General features: G+C 37.9%; 1 protein-coding gene across 1 annotated transcript in view; it reads left to right on the top strand.

Annotated features, from left to right (window-relative positions):
• Positions 1-19,592, top strand: part of UNC80 (unc-80 homolog, NALCN channel complex subunit) — a 118,908-nt gene that overhangs the window by 63,231 nt on the left and 36,085 nt on the right. The window contains exons 19-25 of the mRNA XM_008050368.2: positions 1,308-1,442; positions 3,148-3,286; positions 3,949-4,045; positions 10,082-10,252; positions 13,277-13,369; positions 14,713-14,748; positions 15,082-15,300. Of these exons, the coding sequence (XP_008048559.2) occupies positions 1,308-1,442; positions 3,148-3,286; positions 3,949-4,045; positions 10,082-10,252; positions 13,277-13,369; positions 14,713-14,748; positions 15,082-15,300 (890 nt within the window). The remainder of the gene's footprint in view (positions 1-1,307; positions 1,443-3,147; positions 3,287-3,948; positions 4,046-10,081; positions 10,253-13,276; positions 13,370-14,712; positions 14,749-15,081; positions 15,301-19,592) is intronic.

Raw genomic sequence — 19,592 nt, 5'->3', positions numbered from 1 at the left:
ATCCATCCAAGTTGCTGTGAAGTCCATATGTTTGTCCTTCTTTATGGCTACATAATATTCCATTTTGTATATGTACCACATTTTAAAAATCTAGTCCAACTTCGATGGGCAACATGGTTGGTTCCATGTTTTTGCTATTGTGTACAGAGCTGCAACAAACAAGATCTATTGAACCAGAAACTCTGGGATGAGGGCCCAGTAATCTGTTTTTAACACAACTTAAAGGTGTTTCTGAGGCCCTAAAAAGTTTGAGAATCATTGCCCTAAAGGCAAATGTACAACGAATGTTCAGCTGTTTCTCTCAAGAGATTCTCTGACCTCTATTTGAATAAAGTTTTCATTGCCACTAAATGTGGTGTGATGAGATTAGAGAAGATGAACTCAGAAGGAACGGTTTTTATTTACTGGTGTCTAATGTTTATCTGGCTACCTTTAGGAGTACTGAATTAAAACTCAGGCCTGGGGTTTCATCCTGCTTCTTTATTTGCCGGAAGTTGTAACAAAGACTGTGAAAGTAATACAAGTTTATGTAAAGTAGAGTTTGCTCAACCGATGGGGGCAAGAGATTTACTGTTACAGGACTCTCTGCCCTATTTTTAAATAGTTGCAATTTACTCTATTTTTAATAAGTTTTTTACTAATTATCAAAAGCACATGATAAAATTCAGAAAATGAAAAAGTTTAAAGAGAAAACAAAAGACACCTATAATCTTCCCTCCCAGATAACCATTGCTCACGCTTCTTTAAAATCCCGGAACTTTCTCCCATGCTCAAGTGTACATGTGTGCGCGCGCGCACACACACACATTTTTAAGTTGGATTATATCATGTGTTCAAGTTTTTAACCTTATTTCATGTAACACCAAGAATATCATGGGCATGTTTTTGTGTAACTACATCTAACTTCATATCACTTTTAAAAATTAGTACATAGTATCCTATGTTTACATGTATCAAAATGCACTCAACCAACCACCATTTATGAATAATTTGTTTCAAATTTTCCACTACTATGCATAATCTTACAAGAATTATTCTTGCATATATATATTTGTACATTTGTCCAGTTTCCTTGAGATAAATTCCAAGACACAAACTTCCTGGGGAAAAGGATACATCAATTTTCAGGATTTTTAGGTATATTACCTAATTTCTGCCTCAAAAATGGTCATTCTGTTTTATATTTCTTCCATCAGTTTGTGAGATTAGCCATTTCCCTCCATGCTTCCCATGGCTATGACTTTTAAAGCAAACACAATTTTGATGCATCATTAACGCATTTTTTGATGTCTGGACTTTTTCCATAGGTATACTCTGACTATGAAAGCAATCCCCAGTTGCGCCAAGCCATTGAGTTTGCTTGCCACCAGTTCTACATTCTACACCGGAAACCCTTTGTGCTCCAGCTGTTTGCTAGTGTGGCCCCGCTCCTGGAATTTCCTGTGAGTAAGCCCTGTGGAAATAAATGAAGACCAACCAAATATGAAAAGCAAAGGTTATTCATTCAGAGCTTGTTAAAGCAAAGGAATCAGCGGCCATCAGTTGTTTTTTGGCGGAGATGCAGACAGGAAGGGGCGTGGGAACACTAGCTAGGGGAGCTAATTAGACGCAGGGCATCTTACATGATTGGTTAGGGTACCTATTTTGCCTTCTCTGGTTGATCCTAAGTTGGAAGCAGGGGCAAAGATGAGGAAAGCTGTTAGTTATTAATCAAGTCCTGGTTATTTTTATTTTTATTTTTTGAATTGGAGTCTCACTGCATTGCCCAGGCTGGAGTACAGTGGTACACTTGTGGCCACTCCAGCATTGACCTGCTGGGCTCCGGCCATCCTTCCTCCTTAGCCTTCCAAGTAGCCGGAACTACAGGCACATACCACCACGCCTGGCTAATTTTTGATTTATTGTAGAGACAAGTTCTTGGCAAGTTGCCACGAGGGCTGGTCTCAAACCCATGGGCTCAGGTAATCCACTTGCCTCGGCCTCCCAAAGTGCTGGGATTAGAGGTTGAGCCATCCTGGTTCTTTTAAGTCAATTGTGCCAGCAGTTCTTTCTTGTTTACCACTAGAGCTAGTGACCTGACTTCCTACCAGCCTGACAGGCTGGCTTCTTGGGCTGATTTCCATAGACAATGAGTTGGTGTCTAACAGATTGCTGCAGATTGTGGGTCAAAGTTCTGTTTTTATATATGGCCTGGCCATTGTCAATTTGTTTATTCAGTCTCTCAGCTCTCTTTCCTCAACCACTGAGATGTGAATTCCAAAAATCATATCTCTTTAGTCCTCATCTCAGTTCCTAAGATGTAAATAGACCAACTCTCCAGTTCTTTTTTAAAAATTCAATTCATCAAAGGGATGGAAAGCAGAAAATGGTAAAAGAAAGTTTTTCCAATTCTCATTCCTCTCTTTCATTCTCTACCACCTACCCTGCCTTATTTTACTTCTTCAGCGCATTTACTACCATGTCACATGTTGTACTTGCTTCATTAACATGTATCTCTTCCACACTCTACCAGTGGGACTTAAGCTCTATGAAAGCAGCACCTCTATCTGGTTTTACATTTGCTTGGTTTTAGTTGTTGGTGTTTTGATCTTGGTTTGGGTTTAGTATAGCCTCAGTGTACAAAATAGTGCCTGGCACTTAAGATCTCAATAAGGATTTATTGCTTTAGTGAATGAGTCCAAGCCAAGTTAAATTAATTTGAGATTGCAAGGATCTCCATTTTAGAGATATATTATCAAACAGGACCTGTGAAATTCTCAGAGTTGTTCGTTAAAATAAGCATACGTTCCTCAAACGTATTTGTAGTATTCAACCACTCCATTACAGAAATGTCCTTAGTTCCGCCATCTTAGATTAGAGGAGCCATTGGCATGAACTTTTTCTGGGAATTCACATATTGCTATATTTTTACGAGTTTCCACAAATATATATTTTGTACCAGATTAACATTTAATGGATCCCTGAAAAGCCAGGTGTACGACTCCAAAATCATGTAACCACATTGTTGGTTGCAGAGTTATGTAAGCTGAGTACCAGACAGATGCTATAATGTTATTGGTGACAACATTTATTAAATTTGAATTTCTGTCAAACTATATTAGTATTGAAGTGGAAGTCAACAACCTAACATCGTTTTTCTTTATACAGGATGCTGCCAATAATGGGCCCAGCAAAGGTGTGTCAGCTCAGTGCCTGTTTGACTTGCTACAGTCTCTGGAGGGAGAGACCACAGATATATTAGACATCTTAGAGCTGGTCAAAGCTGAGAAGCCTCTCAAGTCATTAGGTAAAAGCAAAACATATTTTAATATTGTTTTCTTATTGTAGTTAGATGCATACAGAGAGAAAGAATGAGAGAGAGAGAGAGGAAACAAAATCAAAACAGCAAAAATAAATGGCACAGGGGTATAAATCGAATGAGTACATTTTTCTGTCTCTTGTTTTTTAACAATTTCTATGGATTGTAAAGAGTGAGAAATATTCTGCCATGAAAATTATATTAAAATAATGTTCTGTAGACCACCGCTCTAGCACTGCAGTTTTCAGAAAGTTGGGTTATCTTGGGGAATTCTAAGTGAATAACCCTCCAAAGTGATATAATATTATCATGGATTATGTAGAACTGGGGTAATTAAAAGGAAGAGCCTAATGTTTTACCTTAGACCATTTACATACCCTTCAACGTGTTCTATTAGGTGAGATTTTTAAAAAACATTCCTAAAAGCACTTTTATTTTTCATTTGATTGCTTAAAAGTAAAGAAAAAGAAAGAAAAAAAGCACCCACCCCAAAGAAAGCAGAATTTCATTCCCTTTAGATGAAGAAAGTAATCGTTTTCATAGTTTAGGAATAAAAATCTAAAAAAGAAGAGATAACATTAGGCATGGTAAGCTCTTCGTGCCCAGCAAAACCCACTCTGATTGTATGCTTTGACTTGTTACCACTCCAGATTTCTGCTATGGAAATGAAGATCTGACATTCTCTATCAGTGAAGCCATCAAGCTCTGTGTCACTGTGGTAGCCTACGCTCCTGAGTCCTTCAGAAGGTACCTGCAACACTTTTCTCTGTGTCTTGTGATAAGCAAATACAGCAAAGGAAATAAAACTGAATGAATACGCAGGCTGTGTTTTGCACCATCAGTCTGTAACACTCTGACATGTAAGGTTTTAGAGAAAAAATTTAGATAACTTGTCATAGCAGAAGTTCTTGAAAATATTTGTGCAGATGCTAAGGTGTCCAGTTGTGTTAAAAATATTTTCCTCACATATAATACAAATTAGTAGCAAACAAAATTTCATAATGGATATTTATTTAAGAAAGCTCCTTTCGACAAGTAATAAGAACTCCTATCACACAAAGGGCAAAATGTAAATCTTGCCTTTCGTGTTGCCACATGAAGAAAATTCAAGAGTGAGTCATCCTAATTCAAGAATGTTGGCTGTGGTCTGGCATCTTTCATCTTTCTATTAAAAAGTTTACTCTGTTGGCTGGCTCTTCCAGGAAGAAGAGCTGATTATGCCAACATATCTTTACATTTTACCCCCTAGCAAGTCTTCCCCTCTTCCCCAGAACAGAATAAACACAGGCCAAGAGGAGCGAGTACTTACATTAATTGAAATCTTTTTGTTAGAAGAAAATATGAGGAATGAGTATGAAATACCCCCCCCCAATATTTTTGACTTTTTGTCATCTTAAACAGTCTGGATTAAACATAGTCCCTGCAGTGAACCAGGGGTGTGCTATGCCTCTCAGAAGAGCAAGCCTGCAGTCTATCAGGATTGTCTTGCTCTTCTTACAGTATTATAGCTCCAAAGAAAGTTCAGATAGATCAAATGGATTTTGAGTGCATCAGGATAATCCCTGCATTAAGTTAACTCCAAATCCACTGGATACCCGAATGTAAAATTCTCTCTATTTTATTTTCCAATTCTAGTATGTCCAGCTACATTGCTAATAGAACATGTCAGTGACTCTGCATTGGCATTAAGTAACAACATTAAGAAACTGCAGTAGCAAAATGTCTACAGATTCTCCAATGTTAAAATTCCAGCAACATAGAGAACCCCCAAGTTTAACCAGAAAATCCTCCCATTACCAAATTTTAGCAAATTCCTGGTGAGATTTAATATTCTTTCAGCTTAAAATTCAAACACAATGACATCAAAAGGAATTGGAGTTCGTAATGAAATTCCTTTGTTGTTGTGAGTTTTTCTAAAGTTAAATTTAGAAGGTAAAAAAAACATTTAAATTCTCCCTAATTTCCCATTCTGCTCAGTTTAAACCAAAGGGTGTCTTGATACCTGGTTGGAGTCAAGGTTTTTTTTTGTTGTTTTGTTTTGTTTTGTTTTTCGAGTTGGGGGTCTCACTCTGTCACCCAGGCTGGAGTGCAGTGCATGCTAACAGCCATCCCAGCATCGACTTGTTGGGCTCCGGCAATCCTTCTGTCTCAGCCTTCCAAGTGGCCAAACAGGCACACATTACCACGCCCGGCTAATTTTTTATTTATCATAGAGACGAGGTCTTGCCAAGTTTCCTGGAATGGTCTCGAACCCACGGGCTCAGGCAATCCACTCTCCTTGGCCTCCCAAAGTGCTGGGATTACAGGCTGAGCCACCAAACCCAGCCAAAGTTGAGGTTTTTAAGCAGCTGTTCCTTGAGATATATTTCATGGGAATGAGTACAAGTCTCACAGGACTGTAACACTTATAACACTAAATCCTTTTGTGCTTAAATTTTTTAAAAAACACTATATTTTATGTAAGTGTAGTGTTCATATAAAAAGTTTAAAATCACAATTTTACAGTTTCATGAATATTCATAGTTATCACATTGATGAAATCACCACTCAGATTGAAAAGTCAGAGAGAGGCATCATTATCCTGATTCCCATCACAATAAATCACTACTATCTACATAAAATAATATAGTAGTAGCTTTTAATGTGTGACTTCTGTAATTCAAAATTATTTCATGAGATATTCATTGTATTCATCTACAATATTCCATTGTATGACTATGCCACAATTTATTTTTGTTTCTTGTTGACAAACATTTGTGTTGCATGCAGTTTGAAACTACTATAAATACTGCTGCAATTAATGTTTTTGTATTTGTCTTTGTGTAAACATATGCATTTCTGTGGATGGAAATGCTCTTCTAGGCATGAAGTACGTATATGTTTTGCTTTAGTAGATATACCAAAAAAGTTTATCAAAGTGGTTTCAATTCTCACTCCCACATGTATGTAAATATTCTAGCACTCTATAACCTCATCAACACTTGATATCTTCAATCTTTTATTTTAACTATGTTGGTGAATTGTAGTGACACTCACTGTCATTTTAATTTATATTTCCCTTTTGCAAATTAAAATGTTTGGAAACGTTTCAGATGTTTATTGAAATTTGTATATCTACTTTTGCAAAGTCCTTTTTGAAGTCTTCTGCCCATATTTAAATGAGGTTATCAGTAGTTTTTAATTTAATATGTCGGATGTCTTAGTGTTTTCTATTTAGTTAATCATATCACCTGCAAATCATGACAGTTGTATTTCATCCTTTCTAACTCTTATGTGTTATTCCTTTTTCTGACCTTAATGCACTAGCTAGAACCTTTAATACAGAACTGACTAGAAATGATGGTGGTAATGATGGTGGGATCTTTGTCTCATTTGTGTTCTTGGGGTGGAGGATGGATTTCCAATATATCATCACTAAGCATAATATTTGCTATGGCATTTTGTTTCAATAGGCTCTGTAAGATTAAGGAAGTCTCCTATTCTTAGTTTACTTTGAGTTTTCTTATGAGTGGAAAATGAATGTTACTGAATGTTTCTTTTGTATCTATAGAGATGATTATATAATTTTTATTCTTTATCGTCTAAGTATGGTAGCCTTGATTTATCAAGATTTAAAATTTTCTGCCTCCCTAAAAATAAATCCTAATTGGTTTGTATATTCTATATGATCATTATGTTCGCTTTTTAATTTCTCCTCCTGAGAATTTTCACTTCCCCCACCTCCACCTTTTTTTCTGATCAGTTTTTCCGGGAGGTTATCAATTATTCTCCTTCTAAAATAAACAGTATTTTTGACCATGTGGATTTTCGCTACTGTAGGTTTATTTTTCTGCTTTTATTTCCATTCTCATTTTTATCATGTTCTACTTTTCATTTTCTTTGGGTTTTAGAATGATTTTCAGTTTTCTTATACAGTTTAAAATTTCTTTTGATCTACAAGTCTATATCGGCAATTTGTTTTTAACAATTTAAATAAAATATTTCATTTTCTGCTGACTTTCATCATATCTGTTAAAAAGTCAGCATTAGGTCCTCTTGCTTATTTGAATTTAATGTTGTCTTTTTTTTCTGACTACTTTTTACCATTTTCTCTTTGTCTTGAGTTTTCAGGGGTTTGTAATGTACCTAGTTGTGATTTTTCTTTACATCTATACTTCTTGAGATTCATAGTGCTTCTTGAATATAAAGCTTGATAGCTTTCAGCAATTTTTAGAAAATCTAACTAGTAACTCTTCAAATATTAGCTCTATCCTCCATTATCTCTCCTCTCGTTTTTGAACTCCATATATATATTTCCTCCTTTACATCATGCCCTGTATGTCTCTTATGCTCTTTTCTATGTTTTCTATCATTTTGTTTCTTGTCTCAATATTTGTCATTGTTCTTTGCTCTAGTTCACACTCACCTCTTCTTCTGTGTCTAATCTACTGTGAAATTTATCTCTCGAGTTTTTTGGTTTTTTTTTTTGAGTTGGAGTCTCACTCTGTCACCCAGACTGGAGTGCAGTGGCTGCCCCCGGCCACCGCAGCCTCGACCTGCTGGGCTCTGGCAATCCTTTCGCCTCAGCCTTCCAAGTAGCTGGAACTACAGGTGCGCGCTACCACACCCGGCTAATTTTTTGATTTATTGTAGAGGTGAGGTCTCACCAAGTTGCCCAGGCGGCTCTTGAACCCACGGGCTCAGGCAATCCACTCACCTCAGCCTCCCAAAGGCGCGGGATTACAGGCTGAGCCACCGAGCCCGGCTTCTCTCGAGTTTTCAATTTTAAATATCTTCGTGTTTGGTTCTAGAATTTTTAGTTGAATGTACAATAGATTTCAGAGTTTTGATGAAAATTTTCATTTTGTCATCTGTGTTATTTAATATTTTAATCATAGTTTTTGAAGTCTGCGTCTGATAACTTCAATTTTAGAGCAGTTGTGGCTCTGTTTATATTGTCTGTTCTTTTTCTTGGATTTGGATCATTTGATTCTAGGAAGACTGGGTAATTCTGATGTTATTTTCCTCCAGATAAAAGTTATTTATTTATTTTTTGTCTTATTGGCAACTGGGGTAGAGTAGATCATCTCCATTCTCTCTGTGATTCATTTGATTTAAAGTTGAGTTTCAGTCTTTGCAAGTGCTGTTCTGTCTTTTTCATGCTCATGCTCTTAAGACATAGTCTTTCCATGGACCTGACTCCTCCTTGGAAGGCCCTGAACTTCAACACATATTTCTTCACCTTCATGAAGCTACTGAAAATTCTGCTTGGCTTCTCAGCCCTTAAGTGACACTTCTGCTTGGATTTGCCCATTACTTTCTGGCCCTACACAGTCTACAAACTGATAAGTGTGTGGAGGAAGAAAGGGCCACATGATATCTAGATGAACTGAATAAGCTTTCTTCCATTTCTTCCTCCTTGATTTATTAGAAGTTCTTTATTTTTCTTTTTTAAAATTATTAAATTTTATTTTAAAGATGTGGGGTACAATTCAGGATTTGGTATACAAGTGGTCATTGCACAGGTAAAGTTTGGGCCTCTCTTTGGCCCCTACTTTGCCTGGTTTAAAATCAGGTACTCTTATTGATGTTGTATCTCCCCCATGCTGACCCCAGCAGTACACTGCTACTGCCAATCCCTTTCTTATAGTTGAATAAACTTTCTTTTCCCCAGAACCCCAGTACCTCCAAAAGATACCTGAAAGCCTTAGCTCCTATCTGATGCCTTCAATTTTTTTTTTTTTTTTTTAATTCAGCCTTTCTGGTAGGACAGTTAGTCTGCAACAAGGTACTTTATTATTACAGGAAACAGAACTGATGGCTTGTCTTACTTTTCGAGGTGGTAGGACTCCAGAGAGTATCATAGCTTGCTCTCCATACCCATTAAATTCTGAAAATTTCCATCTCTTGTCTCAAAAGCACTTATTCTAGCCAAAATTGTATTCCCAGAAACCAGTATTCAGTGTTGATAAATACCATAGCAGAAACTCATTGCTATTTATAGAGAGGAGAATGAGTCAAAGAAAATCTTGGTTTCAGGTTCTCTTGGATAGCAAACAGTCAGTGTTGTTTTCTAGAACCCATAACTTATCAACTTAAACACAATTGTAAAATCTCCAAACAAAAGATTTATGTTGGCGTTATGCTATTACAATATTAAAGGAGAAAAATCCCACCTTTTATAAATAGCTACTTAATTTCCATCTCCCCTTTGAGATGCTGGTTCTGATACCTCAATATTAATTTGAGTGCAGGCCCTGTCCAGTGAGTGGTATTCACTCGCTCTGGGATGCAAGCATTGTCAGACCTCATCACAATGACTACTTCTAAAAATGATTGCTATGAAATTGCTTAAACTTTAGGAAGCCAGCCTCCCAGGAAAGGGTTTTATGGTGTCTCAAAGTTGTTTCAGCTGGAAAACCAAGCTCAGTAAATTCCTGAATAGAAGCTTTGTTGATGACTGTGATGCCTATTTCTCTGGATGACCTGCAAAGATCCACCTATTATCATTCTGTTATTCTTTCAACTACTTATTTATATGTATATGGTGATATGGTGAATTCCCCAGTCTAGATCACGTGCTTTCTAAGGCAAGATTCATCACCTATCAGCAGATGCTTCATTCATTAATGCTGGTCCACATCTCCAGCAGCTTTAACGACTTTTGATTCGGGTGGCGTGGCAAGGGGGCTTAGAATGCATCATTTCTCCGGAGGCTTTTCATTTTTCCATGCTCCTAAATATGACACAACCAACAAAAGTAGAATGTAAAAGATGACTCGGTTTTCTTTCTGTCGTTTAAAGTCTACAGATGTTGATGGTCTTGGAAGCTTTAGTTCCATGCTACCTACAAAAGCTAAAGAGGCAGACATCACAGGTGGAGACTGTACCTGCTGCCCGAGAGGAGATTGCTGCCACAGCTGCTCTTGCCACATCTCTACAGGCCCTTCTATACAGTGTAGAGGTCCTTACCAGGTAATCCCCCTGGCAGAAATAGTCACAGCTTGAAACCATCTGTGTCCACTGAAAAGATGAAGAAAATCATGGGACAGATAAAAATCTCTGAAACCTAGTCTTTATTTATAGACATCTACCCAAACTCAGCCCTTCATGGCTTATAACTACAGGCAGTCCCTAAGTCATCTGAATAGACAGTGCTAAGTACTCTGAATAATAGTAATAATAATAATAGTATTCCTACCATCATTGCTAAACACACATTTGCATATAGCTTGCTGAGCTACAAATCTTTTCACAAAAGGAGCAATGTAGTAAGTATAAAAATGTGTCCCAGATTTTTATGGTTATATTATTTTATGAGCCATGAAATGTCTGCAATTCCAACTAAGCATTCTTTTATTATTTTGGTGTTTGTGAAGATCTCCTTTTTTTCTACTACAATTTCAGAAACTATATAACAAAATATAAACTGCAGAATTGTATTCTTATGCTAGAATTCACAGAATCTCTGTGGGACAGGATTAAATAGTGCTGGGAGAGAGGGATGAGAAATTTGGGGGTGGAGAGGTAAATTGGCACCAGCATTCAACCCTAAATGAAGTTCCAGAAGTTAGTTATGTCACAAGATTCTTAGGCACAGAAGCAGAGGTACTGACACAAGACTGAGTGTGTGTGGGGGGGGGGAGTAGATTCAGGGTACTGTGTGTGTGATTGGCTTTCCTCTGTGTTCCCATCTAATTTGACTGGAAGGAGACATTCTTCCCCAGGGTAGGAATGGGGAAGCTTTCCTCCTGGGTTTGTGTCTTTGCTCCTCCACTCCATGCTGCCATGCCGTATGTCCAGTCTAAAGTGCCAAATGTGTGTGCCCCCGTGGTACAATAGGTCAGCATGGGGTACAGCTGCCAAACACATAGCGCAATATTCTATCTGTGCCCCCACCAAAAGACACCAACTTCCCCCGCCTCGTTTTGCTGTGTTGGTAAGAAAGAAGTTTTTTTAGTCCAGGGAGGACTTTTCTGCATGATTCAGCAGGGGATCGAACGAACCTGATTGTTGTACACGAACCTCAATATATGTTTAGTTTCTCATCACAGCTACACTGCCAACCTACAAAATACAGCCCCAAAGCCTTGGGTAGATGATTATCCTGAAATGCTCATATGCACCTAAACTAAGGGAATGAAAAGAGCCATGACAAAACTAGGTTTTCCAACAGGAAACAGTCCCAGTGCTTTGCTGATGGTTTCATGAAAGTCCTGGGAGAAAGAACATCCTAAAGAGACGTACACCCTTCCTTCTGTGTGTGTTAATCATGTCACTAGCCCATGCCTAAACTAGAAGAGAGAGAAGCAATCAATGTTTGCTCGGTATTTCTCTTCGTATTCCCTAATGTCAGTACTTTCCTCACAACTGTTCTCCTTTATAAGGATAAGTCAATTAACGTATCCAAAACTGACTTACTCAAAATGCCACACAAAGTTATGGATGGAGCTCTGGTATTTGAAATTCTGTGGCTTTAAATATCCCAGTGCACATAACATTGTTTTGTTGGAATAGAAGATCAGCCTCATCGGTTGGTCATAGTTACTCACAACAAAATGGGCTTCACTGTATTAAAAAAAAGAAGGTAAGAATCCCCTTTCACTTGCACACTCCCAATTTCTTTCTCTCATGAAATAGAGATTTAAGAGTTATAGAAGTAGTAGTAGTACATAAATATTTTACAAGTGTATTTGTTTTTTACTGTTGTATAACACGTTACCACAAACTCAAGCCTTAAAATAAAATTTATTGTTTCCCAGTTCTGTGGGATGGAAGTCCAGGCAGTCTCCACTGGGTTCTCTGCTCAGGGTTTCACAAGGTGGAAATTAAGGTGTTAATTAGTCTAAGCTCAGATCTGGGGGTACTGGCGAAGAATGCACTTCCCAGCACATTCAGGTTTTCAGCAGAACCCAGGTCCATGCAACTTTAGGTGTGAGGTCCCATTTCTGAGGTCTCGTTTCTTGAGTGACTATCCACCAGACACAGCTCTGCATTTAGGAGGCACCTGTGTTCCTTCTCACAGGTTCCCTCTCCATCAAGCTAGCAACAGTACAAATCCTTCTCATGCTTCAAATCTCTCTGCCTCCAGCCATAAAAACCTCCATTTTTAAAAAGCTGTTGTAATTAGATTAGGCCTACCTAGATGTGCTCCCTTTTTGTAATACAATATAACATAATCACTGTAGTTACACCAATGAGCAAGGATACTCGACCCTCTCTAGATTCAGGGCACACGAAGAGAAGATCTGGTGTGACTGCTAAATGCTTACCTACTTTCTAGCCGTACCTAGCATATAGAAAACAAACAATATAAAAGCAAGCCTTAAAGATTTCATAAAAGCAATTGCTTAAAAAAACCCAAAACTACACTATCCCTTTCATGTCCTAGATTTCAACACAGGGGCAAAGCTTACCTAATATTTAAAGTAAATACAACAGATATAAAATCTGATGATTCAAATATATTAAAAATATCTAAATTACTGACTTACTGTTTTACTCACTTTCCTGGGTGGCCTTAGGTATAATTTTGAAGAGGATAATTATTTCATTCTTTGACAGTTTCTCAGAAAAACAGAGTGGTTGGTTATTGTATAGGTGGCCAAAGTGGTATGTATACCCTGGTCTTTTACTTATTGTCTAGAATCGTTAACTGCCTAGTATCTGTAGAATTAAAGAATGAGCTCTTACTCTCAATCACTGCAGACTTAGATGTCTGATTTCATAAGTGTCTTGTTTGAAGAGTCATAGTTTATTACTCAGAAACCAAAAGTGGAAGAACTTAAATCATGGTGAGCTTATAGACTCTTGGTAATCAATGTTCCCTTTAAAGTCCCTCTCAGAACAGACAGAAAAGTCCAGAGCCAGACCTCCTGTCTTTTTAAGACTCTAAAACTAACTTAAAACTTAAGTGAGCCTCAGTAACTAGAGGATTTCATAAATGTTTTCATGCCTGTTGTTATTGTTTTGTTATGACTCTTATTGTCATTGTTATAGGCCCATGACAGCCCCACAGATGAGCAGGTGTGACCAAGGCCATAAGGGAACCACCACAGCCAATCACACCATGTCGTCTGGGGTGAACACCAGGTAATTCACTGTGCCTTATTCTTCTGTGGTTTCTCAATTTCATACAACCTGAATTTAAACTGTTGGGAATGAAAGGAATCCTGAAAATAGTCAATCTTGAGTATGAAAACCTCCAAGGAAAAGAAAAGAAGGTGAGAGTTTAGAGTTACAAGAAAATACCAGGGCTTCTTTTGAAATTTGTCAAAGATAAATCCAAACCGCCTTCATAAATTGGCATTTGTGTTATTTTGTTTGCATGAGCATGTTAGTTGTTCTTTGCCTCCTGGGTGGTCTTTGAACTATTTCAATGTTGTTTCATTTGCCTCCAACTAAAGGCAAATAAACAGTATAATCAGGAGGTTGTTTCTCATTCCCAAGGCAGTAAAAGTCAATTTACTTTCATCTGGACAGATTTTCTACAGACATTTCATCCAACATTCATCCTCAAATGACTATGGTTGTGACTTAATCTCTCTTTCCTTATTTTGGTGTAACTCAAGACACTATACTAGTTAATATTTTACCTGTTTCAATCTATCTATGTTAACCTTAATTACTCCAGTACACACCAAAAAAGTCTAATTAATTTCCTTTTCCAAGGAAGATTTAAGATAGGGCAAACCCAAAATTAGCTTAAGAGAAAGTTTTATTTTATCAGAGTGGAGTAGTTAGCAAGGAGGTTATAAGGAGAAACTAAATAAATTTCTACTCTCTGAAGCATATTTTAAAGTATGTATCATTATTCATGTAAAGTTAATTCCTTGCTCATCACATATATTCATATTAAAAATTAAACAAAAATATATTCCAAACCCAAGTATAAATTGCCTGATGTGATGGTTAACTCATGCCTCAATCTTTTATCTTAAGGGAAAATGATATACTACAGCTTAAGTGATATTTAGAGACTTCTCTAGGCATATTGGATTAGGGTCAACTTATAGATGAAGACTGCATAAAGAAAGAGGGATTCTAAAATCCTTTCACTGATAAAGCAATATGTCTCCAGAACTGAAAGGAAGTCAGCCACGTCTCTTCCTCTGATCACCTAAAAGAGAGCACATGGGGACAAAACTTAGATTTCAAAATTTCCAAAATTTTTTCTCATTTGGCTACATCTCATGAGTTTGTATCTATTTTTATATTATTTTCTTTGCTCAAATTACATGGCAATAAAATGTCTTTTGTAGCAGAAAATGAAAGATAAAGCTTTTATATTTTAGGACTTATATGCATATATTTGTGAGCTTATCAAAATCTACAGCTTCATGAACTTTTCAAACAAAAAAAGTCTATAAGAAGCCTCAGCAAAGGGATGCTGTTCTTGCTCTAATAGTTATGCAGACTGTTTTTCTGACTCCCAGGTACCAGGAACAAGGAGCCAAACTGCACTTTATCAGGTACAGAAAGTCTTGTTCTAATTTCACACCAGTTCTGACATCTTGAGATCACTGCCTCTTAAGCTGGATTATGGCTATTAGATTTTGTTCCATTGACACATAACGTACTATTTCTATGTAAATTTTCAGAAAGTGGCTAATGGAAAGCCCCTACAATTTGGGATGACAATCTCTTCCAGGCTGATATATTTTCTTTGTTCTCCTTGGCCTCACCCTACTGATGGATTCCCTCATTAGGAATCTTGTATTTTTCTTTCATGTGATACCTTCCTCTCACAGTTGGCACATGCTCACGTTTTCAGACCCCCTCGTTAATCTTTGACAATTTCCCAGGGAAAACCTTCATTTACTGGAAGAAGGGCAAGGCCTTCCCAGAGAGGAACTAGATGAACGAATTGCTCGGGAAGAGTTCAGAAGGCCGCGGGAATCTCTGCTGAATATTTGTACAGAATTCTATAAGCACTGTGGGCCAAGGCTGAAGATCTTGCAAAATCTAGCTGGGGAGCCGCGGGTCACTGCCCTGGAGTTGCTGGACGTGAAGTCTCACATGAGGTACTTTCTTTCCCTGTCCTTGAAGGTGAACACAGTTTGGGCCATGTGTCTTGAGTATGTGTTGTGGGCTGGGCATGGGGCCTCCAGGATGAAAACTTGAGATACTCAGAACGTTTCTTTTCCTGTGACTTGGATATATATATCATCAGATATGTATCTTCTACCCTCTGGTACAGTACATTCAGTCCATCTCAAAAAATCTCAGGGTAGACGGAGGAAGTGTTCTTAAGACAGAAAAGCAAAGTCCATATATCTGCTCCTTAATAACAAAGAGACATTCTAGTTTTTCACAGAAATCTAATGTATCCTCTCTGTTATTTTGCATGAAAAATGCTCTACTACTTTCTGCTAGAAGACTCCCTCTGTTCCTCGACTCCTTAAGGCCTCAGTCATGAGCCCTGTAGGGAAGTAAGCAGTTTGAACTCTTAGCCAGCTTGGCGTGGACCTGAAATTTTCTTTATATGATAAATAACCTTCCACTGGTTCAAAAATGTGTCCTGTAAAAATTCTGAACTAAATGAGGCCAGTCATCATTTAAATATCTTATTCTCAATGTGCTAGGGAGAGGCCCCAGAATTACATCTCTGTGCACTAGCATTTCCTTCTTATAGAGGGGTCATCTCACTTGTTACTTATCCTAAAGGCTGTATTTGTGTGTTCAGATTCTTAAAAGTAACATGATTCCAGAGGATCTTTTATTCAGATTTGTAACTGTTTGTAAAGGGTGGTAAAATTTTCTTGACAGAAAAATGTCAAGAATAGCAAAAGACTCACTCAGAAAGTGTTGTGTATCTATAAAGCTAAAGATAGACTTAGGCTCTCACCACTCTGAAATTACATTGCAATTTGGCAAACCATACCAATGTTCTCGTTATTAACTTTCCAAATGATTCTCTGAAAAAACGTAGAAGGCAGTAAGTGAAGGAAAATGAGAGGACAGAAATGGACGGTGTACACAGACTCTTCTCCCTCGAGGTGCATTTCACAGCCTTTGAATCATGGGCACACACCCAGCAATACTCTGGCGAACTTCAGAGCTTCACATGAATCCACACTCCCCACTGTGCCGTCATGGGGAGGAGCTTATTTCACACTGAGAATTTCAGCTCCTAGACGGAAGGCTTCGGAGAAAGGGGAGGGAAGCTTGGAATATTAAGGTCCTGCTGCCATAGCAACCCAGGACTCTGTTCGGTTCTTCCTTTTCCTTTCCCACAGATCATCTCTAGCTGACCTAAGTAACATCAGAGAAACATCACATTTCCAGAGTTAGAAAATCACTGCTACAAACAGCCATCTTGTGAGAGAAAGGGAAAAAGATTGGTAAAAGATGGATGTGTGTGTGTGTGTGTGTGTGTGTGTGTGTGTGTGTGTGTGTGTGAGAGAGAGAGAGAGAGAGAGAGAGAGAGAGAGAGGGAGAGAGAGACAGAGAGAGACAGACAGACAGACACACCACAGCATAGTAACTGGCCTATAACTAAACTCTTCCTCGGGGTACCTGGTGGAAGAGGATGAGTGTGAGAGAGGCCTGGAGCTCCCTCTAGAGGCCAACACCTGTGAAAGGAGCCATAAGTGATAACTTAGTGCCCGGCACGGAACTAGAACACAATTGATACTAACGCTAATAAGAATTATCCAAATACTATGCACAACACTAGGGATGTAAAATAAAGTCCTGGTCGTCAAGAGTATCACAGTCCAAAGCAAGAGGCAGCCGTAAGAAAATAACTATAATACAGTGTTGCAAAAACGATAATCATTTGTGTTCATTCATGTATTTATTATTTTAAAAGGGAATTGAAGCAATTTAGAAAATTATATGATACAATGGGATATGATAAACAAATTATAGAGTCAGAACAATGCGAGAGATGAGCAGGGAGATAATTATGGTTAGCACAGAAAACCAATATGAGATCATGTTAGATATTGTTCATGAATCATAAATTGGACTTGGACCTTCTCAGTTATCCAAGCAATGAATGAAAAATGATTACTTACAAAACCACAGTGTCAATAAGATAAAACAACCAGTTGTTTGATGAAGCAATACTTTTTAAAATACGAGAGAGATGGGGAGGAGGGGAAGAAAAAAATAAAGATAAATAAAATAAAATAAAACACGAAGAACAAGAAATGTCTTTTAGGATCCAAGGGAAAACTTCCTCTTCATCCTCTAAAGGTTTGCTGAAAATCAACTGGCAAAAGACAGATTCATAGGCGAAAAGCATAGAAATATATTTGATTATAATTTTACCTGACACAAGAGCCTCCAGAATGAAGACTCAAAAATATAGGAGAATCTTTCTATTTTTATGTGTAGGTTTAACAAAGTGTAGATAGCCTGTAGAGTTATGATTGGACAACGAGGGTATGATCTAATGCTATTAGACTAAGTGGGGAAATCCAGAACAGTTCGTTTAGATTCTTCTTGGTTTATCTGTGCAGCATTCCTTCCTTCTGGGTATAGGGCAAGATTCTGTCCATCAAGGTAGGCCAGAGAACTTATTTATGGCTAGTTTTTATATAGAAATGTGAGGGGAAAGTTAGACTAATATTTTTAGGTTTTATGGCTGGCTTTGAGGAGAAGGGTTTCTGGTTTCAATGATCAGCCTTAGGGAAGAGGGACTCTAGTTTCCAGAACTAGCCTTGGGCATGAGGGGCCACAGACAAGAGTGCAGAAGGTCAGTGAAAAACTTTTGCTTCCAAGCCTGCTTCTCAGGTCTTCATTGTGGGGCATGGTGTTCTGGGTCCCAACAGTCTCCTGGTGAGTGTTTGTTGAAAGGGAAGAGTGTTATGATGAACAATGTTCTCAACAACATCCCCATAGTAGACAAAGTGCTAGTTATATGTGGCTGGATGCCTGTCAGTAGATGATATCACAGTGCATGATGTCATAGTGCAATTCGGCAGGAGCAGCTGACCCAGGGCCAGGATGCTGTCACTCAAGAGCACAGTAATTTCATTGCCTGGAAATATGGGAGGGCGACATTTGTATTGTCCGGGGAATATCTAGACTAAATGCACTCTATTAATGTAATTTCTCACGACATGCTTTTGATAAAGACAGGCATGCCCTGTTCTCTGGCCAAAGATATTCTATGTCGCTAAGTAGGGGTAGATACCTATGCTTTGACTTTATACCAAGCAAAGGATATAATTGTTTCCTTTTATAATTCAGTACACACTTGAATATATGTAGAAGTCAGAGCTAAATATATAAATTTAATAATTGAGGGTAGTATGAAGTCATTCTTAAGTCATAAGAGTTGATTTTAAAAGAGAGAGAGAAATGAATGATATAAAAAGTACAGAGACATTTGCAGAAAGAATCTGAATAGAGTCAACAAGTTAAGGAGCGGTGCTGAGGCAATCTACTCCTGTATTTGCAGAATATATGGTTGATTGCAAGGCTCTTGGGGAAAATAGATTAGATAGAGTATCTGCCCTAGAGAAATAGATGGCCTCATTTGCCCAACTCAGAGCTGCCAAAGCAGCAGGATAATAAGACCTGCAAATTCTTTCTCTCTCTTATTCTCTCCTTTTCCTCTTTCTCTTTCCCTCTCCTTCAACCTCTCAGTGGGAAAAATCTCTTATTCTCATCGGGAAAGGATCACATCGATGTTTTTTGCCAAGTGATTATTCTTGTGATAGTCCAGCAAAGATTGTATGAAAGAAAAATTTTATTTTATGCTCAAAGCAAATTTATTTTATAACATGAGTAGCAATTAGACAAATTCAGTTATTAATCTATAAAATAGCCCTCAAATTCAGCTCCAAGTGTTTCTCTAGCTTAAAATATATTGATAACTTTACAAGCATTTCTCAGTGTTCTCTTTAAAATGTTAAGGGAAAAGAAATAAATGCATGCAGACATACTCTTGTCACACAAATAACCTACGAAGTCAAGAATTATTTTCTGCATAGCACATTCATGAGAAAGAGATAAAGATTGTATAGGCTGTTTTAAATGATTTCTTTAAAACATCCACAATTTCCAAGGCAATGTGAACGTAGGTTTGGAGAGAAGACAGAGGACAACAACTATTCCTTGATAACGAAGGGGTGCCATGAAGAAGATGAACTGGATTTATGTTTTCAAAATTAGGCCTACTGGGAAGCGATTAAAGCAAATTTGGGGGCCTCGTGTAAGGGGAACTTCTCACAGTGTGGACCGCCAAAGATAGAATGAGTTGACTCGTACAATAGTAAATTTTCCATCCATGAAGCTAGTCAGATGAGGTTTGGCTTGCAATCGTCGACCCATCTAAGTAGAGAGGGAATGGCTTGGCTGT

This window comes from Carlito syrichta, unplaced genomic scaffold (assembly GCF_000164805.1).
Source record: "Carlito syrichta isolate Samal-C Ts95f unplaced genomic scaffold, Tarsius_syrichta-2.0.1 Scaffold144990, whole genome shotgun sequence".
Lineage (NCBI taxonomy): Eukaryota > Metazoa > Chordata > Mammalia > Primates > Tarsiidae > Carlito > Carlito syrichta.
The sequence above is the reverse complement of the archived record's forward strand: the minus strand, read 5'-3'. Positions and strand labels throughout refer to the sequence as shown.